At 45.0% G+C, this 12,436-nt stretch overlaps 1 protein-coding gene across 2 annotated transcripts in view; it reads right to left on the minus strand.

The window, feature by feature from the left end:
- PATL1 (PAT1 homolog 1, processing body mRNA decay factor) overlaps positions 1-12,436 on the minus strand; it is a 130,650-nt gene that overhangs the window by 1,379 nt on the left and 116,835 nt on the right. For both annotated transcript variants that reach the window (XM_077454732.1, XM_077454730.1), the window contains one exon: positions 11,047-11,196. In XM_077454732.1, coding sequence (XP_077310858.1) covers positions 11,083-11,196 — 114 coding nt within the window. In that variant the 3' untranslated portion in view covers positions 11,047-11,082. The remainder of the gene's footprint in view (positions 1-11,046; positions 11,197-12,436) is intronic.

Consider the following 12,436-nt stretch of genomic DNA (forward strand, 5'->3'; position numbering starts at 1 on the left):
TCTCATATGTAAACATATGAGATCATCTCGCAGCGCCGCTCTCCTTCCTCGCACAGACAGTGCGAGAGGGGAGAGATGAACGGCTGCAGCGGCAGCCGTTCTGATTGTGGAAAAAAAAAAAATTAAAAAAATTAAATAAAAAGTGCCATCCGCCCCCAGCAGTGCCATCCGCCCCCAGCAGTGCCATCCGCCCCCAGCAGTGCCATCCGCCCCCAGCAGTGCCATCTGCCCCCAGTGCCATCCACCCCAGTGCTACCTGCCCCCAGTGCCATCCACCCCAGTGCTACCTGCCCCTAGTGCCATCCACCCCAGTGCTACCTGCCCCTAGTGCCATCCACCCCAGTGCTACCTGCCCCCAGTGCCATCCACCCCAGTGCTACCTGCCCCCAGTGCCATCCACCCCAGTGCTACCTGCCGTCAGTGCCACCTGCCGTCAGTGCCACCTGCCGTCAGTGCCACCTGCCGTCAGTGCCACCTGCCGTCAGTGCCACCTGCCGTCAGTGCCACCTGCCGTCAGTGCCACCTGCCGTCAGTGCCACCTGCCGTCAGTGCCACCTGCCGTCAGTGCCACCTGCCGTCAGTGCCACGTGTCATCAGTGCCACATAGTGCCATCTGTCATCAGTGCCACGTATCAGTGCCATTTGTCATCAGTGCCACCTGTCAGTGTCACGTGCCATCTGTTGTCAGTGTCACGTGTCATCAATGCCACTTATCAGTGCCATCTGTCATCAGTGTCACGCGTCATCGGTGCCATGTATTAGTGCCATCTGTCATCGGTGCCACGTGTCATCAGTGCCACGTATTAGTGCCACGTGTCATCAGTGCCACGTATAAGTGCCACGCGTCATCAGTGCCACATATTAGTGCCATCTGTCATCAGTGCCACATATTAGTGCCATCTGTCATCAGTGCCACCTGTCATCATTGCCACGTATCAGTGCCATCTGTCATCAGTGTCACGTGTCATTGTCCTGGTGCTTCAAAAGTGTAATAAATAGTCAACAAGTTAGATGTGTAACTTATGTTCCTAGAACACATGATGGCGCTACCTGCATGTTGGGCCTCTCTATGTGGCCAGGCTGTGAAAAAGTCCCACACATGTGGTATTGTAATACTCAGGAGGAGTAGCAGAATTTTTTGGGGGGTGTCATTTGTGGTATACACATGCCACGTGAGAGAAATAACCTATTACAATGACAATTTTGTGGAGAAAAAAAAAAAATGAAAAATCTTAATTTTGCAAAGAATTGTGGGAAAAAAATGACAACATCAAAAAGCTCACCATGCCTCTTACTAAATACCTTGGAATGTCTACTTTCCAAAAAGGGGTCATTTGGGGGGTATTTGTACTTTCCTGACTTGTTCGGGTCACAAGAAGCGAGATAGGCCACCAGTACATCAGATGTGATCAATTTTGTGCGATTCGCACCACAGCTTGTAGACTCTCTAACTTTCACAAAGACCAAATAATATCCACTAATTTGGGTTATTTTTACCAAAGACATGTAGCAGTATAAATTGTGACCAAAATTTATGAAGAAAAATTAATAATTTGCATAATTCTGTCACAGAAACAAAGAAATATGCGTTTTTTTTTCAAAATTTTCGGTCTTTTTTCATTTATAGCGCAAAAAATAAAAACCCCAGAGGTGATCAAATACCACCAAAAGAAAGCTCTATTTGTGGGAAAAAAAGGACAAAAAATTCATTTGGGTACAGTGTTGCATGACTGAGTAATTGTCATTCAAATTGTGAGAGCACCGAAAGCTGAAAATTGGTCTGGGCAGGAAGGTGTTTAAGTGCCCTGTAAGCAAGTGGTTAAAAGCATACTATAACAAAAACCATGTTTTTGCTACAATAATTTACCTTCAAGATCAGAGATTTTTTTCTGTAGCTAGATATCCTCAGTTTGATCCCTAGCATCATTCAACACGTTTCTTCTGAGCCCAGGTCAACGTGGACCTACCTGAGCCAGTGACTGGACAGTAAAAGTAGCAGCAGCACATTGGTGAGCTCATCTAGTTTTCTCCTATCAGCATATGAAGTGACTGGCTTCTTGTGTTTCTGCCTCGCACACTCCAGCCCTGCAATACAGGGACTGCAGAAGGCTGATACCAGGTTAAATATAGTTAATGGGGCAGTAATGAATACAGAGTTGCAATGCTTTCTGCCTTTTACATTTGCTTAGAGTTTAGAGTGAAAGAAAAAGTCCATGCAGATGAAATGGTTGTGGTTTAATGTAAAAATCTTTTGAAATCTGTACATTTTTGATCTTTGAGTACAGTACAGGATAAAGTCTGGTCTAATCATTAACCTTGGGATATAGGCTGCTACTTTCAGGTGATTGAAATTTTAAAAAGCCTTTGGACAGGATGATTACCCAAAGGACATTTTATATTGGGCTTCTGCAGGGCAGAGATAACCAAATGAAGGTCCCAAGAAAGCACAGAGTGTGTTGCAATGGGGGACAGATAAGAGATGCCTTGAATGAAAGTTTAGAATGCATTTGGATGAAAAACCATGAGGGTTTACAACCCCTTTAACAAGTGAAAGTGAGGCCAAAGGTTTTCGAAATAAAATAGACAGGACTGAAAACTGCCTCTTAAACTTATTTAGAACCAGCTTTGGTCAAATCCTAACTGCAGAAAAGCCAGAATATACACCTGCCCGTCAAGACCTGGGCTTCAACAGTCATACCATTAAAGCCAGTGATTAAAGAAGCAGGATGGAACGGGACCTTGAGACAAAGTCTGGCCTGTTTGGAAGAGGTCAGGGGTTGACTCCTAGAAGTTTGAGTGTCTGTATACCAGGTGTTTCTGTGCCAGTTCAGCACAGTGAGAATCACAGCTTTCTTCTCTCTCAATTGCAGGGATCTCAAACTGTCAGCCCTCCAGCTGTTGCAAAACTACAAGTCCCATGAGGCATTGCAAGTCTGACAGTTACAAGCATGACTCCCACAGGCAAAAGCATGATGGGACTTGTAGTTTTGCAACAGCTGGAGGGCTGCACGTTTGAGACCCCTGCTCAATTTGGTGCAGCTGTCAAGAACAGCTGTGGAAATGAACTTTACTCCTGGGATGAGAGCAGCAGACATTGCCGGACAGCGTTTTTCCACCCAATAAATGATCGGCTTAATTCCTTCAAGGGTGCCTGCCTCATGGTACCCCCCTGATTATTATAGGCCACTGCTTTTCTGATTCCACACCAACTGGATTTTTCAGAACGGGAGTCCAGAGACAATTTTGTTGCTTTAAGCTCATAGATCTGAACATAGGTCTGAACAGGGAGCTGTGCCCAGTTCTTTGATCTGTGAGAAACTGAAATGCTCCTCAGCCTGCAAGGCTCGCGTCATCTTAGTGTGGGGAAAAAAGCATTTTCAAGGATTGGCAAGTTAGGGAGCCGTTTAACTGGAGAGAAGCATAGGGAAGTTAAGAGATAATGTGTTTGTCCCAGGCCAAAAGAATGTTGTGTTGGGAAAGCCTTGACTGGAACAGAGTGAAGAAAACTGCCTTAAATCAGGCCAGCACGAGGGCCTAAGACTCAGCAAATTTTTTTGGAGGCATGGTCTTTTGATCCTAAAGTGATGGCAAAGTTTTTTTTGTTTTTTTTTTTAAATAAACATACTTACCTCCACTGTGCAGCTCATTTTGCAGTGTGGTCCCGATCCTCAACGTCTGGGGTCCCCCTGGCAGCTCCTCCCCACATCAGATTAGCTCCCTAGAAGAGCTTTCCCAGGGGGGATTTATCTTGTGGGTGCACTCCCGAGTCCAGCATTTGCGTCCATAGACACGAATGCTGGACTCGGCCCCGTCCCCCCCGCAGCCACTGCCAGGTGTTTTTTCACCTTAAAGGGGTTGTAAAGGTAAATGTTTTTTCACCTTAATGCATTCTATGCATTAAGGTGAAAAAAACATCTCACACTGCTGGCACCCCCAGTCCCCCCGTTTTACTTAGCTGACCCCTCGAAAATCCTGCGCTAGCCCCCGCCCTCCTCTTCGGCGCTCAGCCTGGCCGCTGATTGGCTGGAGTGGATGGATTGAAAGCAGCGCTGCTGTCAATCACATCCAATGACGCAGTGCGCCGGGGCGGGCCGTGTGATACAGCGAGCAGCTATAGCCAACGGCTGTATCACGGGAGCGCGCCTGCAGGTGCTTCTCACCATGCAAGGGAGCTTGCATGAATGTGAGAAGTACCTGTGGGAGAAAGCAGAGACAGCCGCCGAGCTGCACAGTGGAGGCAAGTATAACATGTTTGTTAAATTTTAAAATTTTTACTTTACAATCCCTTTAATGCATAGGATGCATTAAGGTGAAAAAACAAGGGTTTATAACCCCTTTAAGGTCTGAACATGACTATAACTTAAGGTATACTTATTTAAGGGGCATAGGGCTTGAGGACTGGCAACTGGACAACTCATTGCAGCTCCAGGAGACATCCCTAGAATAACACATCCCTGAGGCAGCAAACAGACTACTGGGACCGGCAGAGAGCGGGACACCAGGATCAACAAACAGCTACACAGTGGCTAATACTGTGGAGGCGCTTCTAGCCCTGCAGGGGCAGGGGAGTTGGTGAGTGCGAATTCTGCCTATTGCACAAAATCGCATCGGGTTTTTTTACCCCCCAAGGATCATTTGCACTAGGCACCTTGCACTTTTGGGCTGTTTTCTATGTTTTAGCACTGTTGATTATGGACACTGATTAGAGGATCAGTATTTGCATCACTGTATTTGCATAGTTTGAATTCAATTGGGATAAGTGTCTTTTCATATTCATATATATGTTTAATAGTATCAGATTTTTTATTACTCATTACTTTTTTTTATGCACTTTATTGGAATTCACTAGATTTGCACATTGCACAGATTTTTGAAAACACATCCATTAATTTTCATTAATTTTATTTCCATTTTAAATATTTTTGGAGATACAAGATATACAATATCAGAGCAGAGCGCCCTTACTACCTATATTTATTACATTGGCACACTGTTCCAACTTTTGGTTGCAAACCTTGGGTAGTGGCAGCCCTCCTGTATCCATCGTTCATTTTTGTGGCCTATCCATAGCGCAAACCCATTTTTTGTTATTAAAAAGGAACTTGTTTAGGCATTTTAGGTTCAGAAAAGGATGAATACCCCTGTTGGGTTTTGGTGCCATGAACAGGTTTGAACAGAATGGTTTAAACCTGTCCTCCAAAGGAACAAACCACTTCCTGGGACAAGAGATCATCCAGAGCAGTCTTTAAATCTGACTGTCCTTGGGTAGATTTTGGTTGGTTTGAGGGAAGATAGCAATAAGGGAGAAAAGTTTAAAATTATATTTTGTACCCACTTGAAACTACCAACTGAACCCACTGGGGGTTCTGGGACATCTGAGACCCAGAGGAATGCAAACTGTAAAAGACATCTCTTACAAGGCAGTGTTTGTAACTGTTCCTCCAGAAAGACAGGATCCTGCTGATTGTTCATCACCCTAGTTCAATTAGCTGTGGTTTGACAAAGAGAAATTGCAGCAATAGCTGGTTGCAGGGCTGGACCTTAAAGGGTAAGGAGAACCTTTAAAAAGGAGTTGTAAAGGCAAAAGGTTTTTTATCTTAATGCATTCTATGCATTAGAATAAAAAATGTTTTGTATGTAGCAGCCTCCCTAGCACCCCCCTAATTACTTACCTGAGCCCCATCTCTCTCTAGTGAAGTCCACGAATGTCTAAGCTGTCCAGGACACTCCTTCTCCAATCAGCATCGGCGCTATTGGCTCCAACGGTAATCAAAGTCCGTCAGCCAATCATGTGAGAGAGGAGGGCAGGGCTGGGTCAGGGCTCTGTGTCTGAATGGACACACAGAGCTGTGACCTGGCTCCAGTGCCTCCATAGGAAGCTTCTGACTGTGGGGGCATGCGATAGGAGGGAGGGGCCAGGAGCAGCAAAGATGGACCCGAGAAGAGGATCCAGGCTGGTCTGTGCAAAACCAACTATAGGGGGCAAGTATAACATGTTTAGACTTTACAATCACTTTAAGAACATCAAATTTTCTGTCCGCAGAATCCTTAAATGAAGGAACATTTATAACAAATAAAAAGTTTAAGACTGGGACTGCAGGGTCAACTACTAAAACAGTCCACTTTTTTAGTAAATTCCTTACCTATTGGATACAGCTCAATTCTCGTAGGGGTGAAAAACATTTCATGAAAAACTCAATTGTCATACATTTTCTAATCTATTTGTTAATGAATGGGTAAGGTCTTTGTAGACTCTTAGTATCTGGAGGGGCAAAGTGAGACTAAGGAGAATTAAATACGACTATACTGAGGCATTTGTGCACAGTTGAGGCGTTTGTGCACAGAAGGAGTATATCTACATTAGAAAGCACATATCATGAAGCCACAGCATCAGGTGTCCAGGAGCCTGGGGGGGTTGAGAAAACTTCTGCGGCCAGCTCTAAAATTGCTTTTCAGTCTTCTTCAAAGTTTTCCATGTCTATCTTTTCTAAATGAGGAAGGTACCCTTCCAACTATGACAGAAAAGGTGTATGTGGAAAAGGAGTCTCGATTGAGAAATTTTGCCATAGTTGCCCAGATATTGCTTCTGTCAGACAGTCCCCTGATTACATGGCTGAGATAGAGCTAGAATCACATCCAGATACCAGTGTTAAAAAAGGGCACTGCTCCAAATTAAGGGAAGTAACGCCACTCTCTGCAGTTTGAGTACTTTGCAGCCCATCAGCAGAACAAATGTTTTGCCTGAGCTTTTGCTGTGGTTCCCTTTGTGCCTGGTTTACACCATTGCATGAAGCAAGATGCCAAAATGGGGTGTGTTTGGAAGGGGGATACACAGCAATCCGAGTGTCGACAGTCATGTGGCAAAGTCCCTGTGTCAAAAGGGCAGGAGTAGTGCCCGAGTACCTTATAAGGGCTCTGGGCAGAAGTGGGGGTAATACTGCTACTGATACAACACCTAATCATCTACCAAAGACTAAATTCCGAATGCAGGAAATTTTACTGCCAAGTTTGAAAGTTTAAACAATCTACAGTGAATAAAGGCAAACACAATTGCCGGTTTCCTGTTAGTTTGAATGTAAAATGGAATACTATTCAGGACACACTAAGAAATGTACTGCAAGTAATGGAGATATTAAGTCTCACATTTGCCATGAAGATTAATCTGTCTTACCTACCATGTCCCTGTACAGGTTCAGGCATTGCCTATCACATTGTGCATACCCCTGGAGGGGTCAACAGGGCCTGGGATAACCAGAACAGACCAGGCCCTGGACCTGTGTAGCTCCCACCAGCTAATTACATGGGTTGCACAGTTGCAGATAAAGCCAACCTCCCTCTCATCATGGGTGTTCAGAGAAAGCTAGGGGGTATAACAGACCACAAAATAGATCTTCACAGTGTTTTTTAGCCAGTATTCTTAGGTCTTTGATGTGCCTCCCTAAGTTTGAGGCTTAGATCTGCTGGGAGTGGTTATGCCTGCTTTTTTGGCCAGTGTCCATTCACCCGAAGGTGGCAGCAAAACCCTAATCATTATGAATGTTAACTCCTCTATGTACTGTGATGTATGATTAGGAAAGATTGTTTCCACTTAGAAATACCTTTTGATGAAGTCAATCACATTCAATAATCATATAATTATTAAACTTCTTATGACTTCATCCAGTTCACCTTCTATCCACTTCTCTGACTGGACATACACTATATTTCCAAAAGTATTGGAACATCTGCCCTTACAGGCACATGAACTTTAACCACTTGCAGACTGTGCAAACTGACGTACCTGTACGTCGGTCCATGCATGTGATAGTGTGGGTCCAGCGGACTCGATGTCCGCTGGCTACCCGCGATGACGGTACAGAGAGGCAGAGCGGGGATCTGCCTATGTAAACAAGGAGGATCCCTGTTCTGACAGGGGACAACATGGAGATCTGCTGTTTCTAGTGATCAGTGATCTCTGTGTTGTCCCAGTGAGCCCAGTACCCACACAGTTAGAACACACCCAGGGAACAGATAATCCCTTGATTGCCCCTAGTGTTAATCCCTTCCCTGCCAGTTCCATTTATACATTGATCAGTAAAATTTTTTACTACTGATCACCGTATTGGTGTCACTGGTCCCCAAAGGGTGTCACTTGGGGTCAGATTTGACCATCGCAATGTAGCAGTCCAGCTAAATAAAGCAGATTACCGCCATTACCAGTAAAAAAAATAAAAAATACCACCTTTGCGCCCACGCACCGCCTCCATCTTGGCAACAAACGAATTAAGGACTGCTGATAAAGAATCCAGAGGCACTGCATTGTCTGCAGGCGAACCGGTTGCAATTGCCTGGATTTCGGGGGAAGAAACACTAGTTTCTGAAGCCATGCTGACCCTACCCTGTCTGCCACCTGTTAGGGACTTAGGACAGTGATGGTCCCACCCTCCTAACTGCTGCAGACTGAGGGACCCCAACCGCAGGACTCACCACCCTGACCGAGTTCTGCGCCATCCAGATAGGTGTGCCTGTGTCAGCTCGCAGATGCATGAGACACAAAACCGCGCTGTTACGACCTCCTCCGTATATCGCTGAAGCTGAAAAACGTGTTCAGGTTTCAATAAAATGGCCGCCGAGCATCCAGTATATAGGACATAATCACAGGGTAAATGGCCGCCGGACTACAGTAAAATGGAGACAGAGCATGCTGCTCCCTGGTCACACCAAAAATGGCCACACAGAGAAATGGCGGTAAACAGCGCTACATAGATCAGCAGACACAGCCTCCAGACACCTCATGGAAGAGACCTACAGACATCCAGGGCACAGCTACCCAGCGCAGTCCCCACCCCAGGTGAGAGCCCCCCGGAAAGCCCCTGTCTATGCACACACACCACTCAGCAGCCCATGGAGCATCCCCCACAGGGAAGGGGGGGGAGGGAAGATAGTGACAGGGAGAGAAGAGAGGGAGGTGAGGGACCTCCCAGGGAATGCCCAGCTGCTCAGCCACACCGAGGCAGGGAGAGCTGTACTTACCAGTCCTGAAGAGCTGGGAGACATTCCATCACAGACCCACTCTCCGATCAGTACGGGGTGGCTGCTGGCCCGGCACACTGACGCAGACATCAGTAGCCTGGTCATATGTGTGCCTCTGGGGAAATTATGCCCACCAGCCGCCCCTGGAGCTAGGAGGCATGTCGTGGCTGACCCAGCGTGGAGCTCTGGTCTGCACACGCTCGCTGGCCAGGCTGGGGAGACTACAAGGATAAGGGTATCCAGCCTGTCACCCAGTCAGCTGCTGATAGCAGATCACAGGATCTTTAATCTTGCGCAAAAAGCAAACTTCTGCAGAAAAATCCACGGACCGATGGGCCCGCAGGGTTCTTAGGTCCTTCTCCTTCACTAGGCAGAAAAAACTGAGGCTACAGTAGCAGGCTGGAGGGTTGTTACCTAAGGGACCGCCCCTTGGGCGGAACTAGAAAGTTCTAGTTTTATTATAACATATTAACATGTTCTGCCTAGTCCTCTCCCGAAGGTGGTACAACAACCCGATGGTATAAGAAAGGAGCTGTGTCAGTCAGTGAACATAGGAAAAAAATAAAATAATTTAAAAGTCCCTAAATCTGTCCCTATTTTGTAGACGCTATAACTTTTGCGCAAACAAATCAATATACGCTTATTGGAATTTTTACCAAAAATAGGTAGCAGAATAAATATGGGTCTAAACTGATGTATTATAGCAGAAAGTTTTTTTTTTTTTCTCTAAATGGATGCTTTTTTTTTTTGTTTATAGTGTAAAAAATAAATAAAAATGCAGAGGTGATCAAATACCACCAAAAGAAAGCCCTGTTTTTGGGATAAATCCGTTTTGGAGCTGAAGTAGTTAATGGCATCCCAGTCTTCATCAATATAGGGTTCAATATTAAGTTGCCCGACTCTTTACAGTGGACAGCCTTTCCAGAAGAGTTGAAGCAGTTATTGAACCCTATGGACTAAGGCTGTGATGCCATTAAAGTTCATGTGCGTGTAAAGGCAGGCGTCCCAATCATTTTGGCAATATAGTGCATTCCTTCATACTCCTTATGCTGGCCCTTAAATTACCTTTGTGTCAGTGACCTACTAACACACCTCAGGACCCTTACATGATATTTGCACCATACTACATTAATCAATTAAACTGTTTCCCAAAACAGTCACGTTCAAGGCATGCCTCAAATGATAACTTTCACAGTTGCTTGTGTTTTCAACTAAGCTATCAAGTCATCATATAGCTGCTGTCATAACTGTTGCGTAGCACCATGGCAAATGCAGATTAAACAGAGGCAAGGATGGCTGCTTTCTTGCCTATAAAAGCATAGGAGAGTTTAGTTCTGATTTAACTAGTAGTAAATATGCAAAGCCCTTGCGCTTTTTCCACTTTCTTGTTAAAGCTGGACCCCAGGCAGATCACTAAACATGCAACTGACATATCATTTTTATTTTATTTTTTAGTGTTGATGGTTAGAAAAACACTGATGCTGCTGCATTAGCCAAATCATTCACTTAGAGATTCAGTCCATCAACATCGCTATTCAAGCTAAGCGTAGCATAAAGCAAAATTTCAGTCTCTCAATCCTTATGTTGGTATCATTAAAGAGATAGGAAAGTATATCCTATTTGTTTTAATCTTTTTTTTTTTTTTTTTTTTTTTATATTTCTTCAGGTACTTCCTGGTTTTCATGCCTATGCAAATTATGTCATAAATCCCAGTTTTCAGGAGGGAAGGTGGGGTTTGCTGAGCTAAGGGCAGATGAAATCCAGGAAGTAAATACTACGTGAATCACCTGCCCTTACTCGAGATAGCCACAGCCAGAAATGCTAGGAGGCGTTTTTCTCAAAAATGATTTCTCAGCATGGAGACATGGATGGATGGGCGAGTTTGCTTTGAATACCAAAAATTAAACAGCATTTTTTGTTTGTGGTGCTCAGATGCAGTGTAGTTTCACTGTAAGGTTGAATCTTGCCTTGGTTTCCAATATCTCCAAGTGGCTTCAGTAGTTATATTTTCTTGCTGGTTTATCTGGCTCTCACCTAAGCTTAGACTGAAGCTGCTCGAAAGTCTGATCATCAAGGTACCGTGAGAAGTGAAGCAGAGCAGTTACTGGAGAGCAGAGAGGCTGGGCCAGAGAGGCGGCTTGGATCTGCAGCAGGAACTGAGCGACTTGTGCAACCAAAGGCGTCCTGAAAGACATGGAACAGCAGGTATGAAAACCATGCTAAGATAACATTGCATAGGCTAGAAATCCAATATTAACAGGTTTAGAGAATGCAAAAGCCTAAAATCAACTAATTAAAATCATGTACGGCTGAGAAACTGCTGTAACTATACAGAAGACAAACACTAAGGCTCTGTTCACATATATGCGAATAGGGTGCATTTTGAGCCGCATCCAACCCCCACATGACATGTGAATTAAACCGTATTTCTATGGAGCCGGTTGCAGTGGCAAGAATGTATCCGAGCATGTGTGGGTGGGGGGGCTCCTGAACCTTACCAGGCCACACGCCCCCACCCAACCACCTTGTCCGCTTGTTTATGGTGACAAGGGCCTTTTCCCCACAACCCTGGGCGGTGGTTGTGTGAGGGTCTTCGGCAGGAAGCCCCATTTACACCCCATGTGACTAAACATGCACCGGTCGGTGAACGTCACCTTGTGGCACCTGTGACGTGCCAGGTGGCCTCAACCCTTACCTATTTAAGAATAGTCATGTGGTGGAGCAGGCAGAGGAAGCCTTCATCGGAAGCAGAGCTCTTTTTTTCCCCTTTTTTTGGGTCCGGCAGTGGCCATGATTGAGGATGGATCTACACTGGGGGGTGGGACATTGTCTTCTTATTTCTAATAAAGGAACTGTCAAAAACTGTGTTTTTATTTATTTCTTGGTAAATGAGTAGGGGTACAATGTACCCCATTACTCATTCACTTTGGGGGGTTCACATATATGCATATCTGGATGTGTATTGACCTGCATCAGATATGACATGAACCTGCAGTCTTTTCAATGGAGCTGGTTCACATATGTGCATGCCTGCTGCTGCACATTTCTAAAGAGTCCAGTATGATTTTGAGCATGGCTCAGGTGGGATTTCCATTGTCATACACTTTGACAATTCGCTCCTGAATTGCTGCACAAAGTTGCACCAGAGGGGGTTGAAATTCCGTTGTCAAATCCAGACCGCACATATGTGAACCCGGTCCTAAAAATTGGAGTGACATCTATGGGCACTATGATAAAATGTAATGGTGCTGTAAAGAAAGGGCAGATTTTATTTTTTTGATAGCAGACTTCAGCCTGCCAAGCACTTCAGCAGTAGAATGGGGATCGTAACTTTTTTACCTAGAGGCTATGGAAGGTGGGGAAACCCATTTTACACAAATAAAAACCATCAAATGTAGGTTTACTGTTTGGAAATCCCAGATAG

The sequence above is a fragment of the Lithobates pipiens genome, unplaced genomic scaffold, assembly GCF_037356315.1.
Source record: "Lithobates pipiens isolate NorthernLeopardFrog02 unplaced genomic scaffold, aLitPip1_a1.2 Scaffold_25, whole genome shotgun sequence".
In the NCBI taxonomy this organism is placed as follows: domain Eukaryota; kingdom Metazoa; phylum Chordata; class Amphibia; order Anura; family Ranidae; genus Lithobates; species Lithobates pipiens.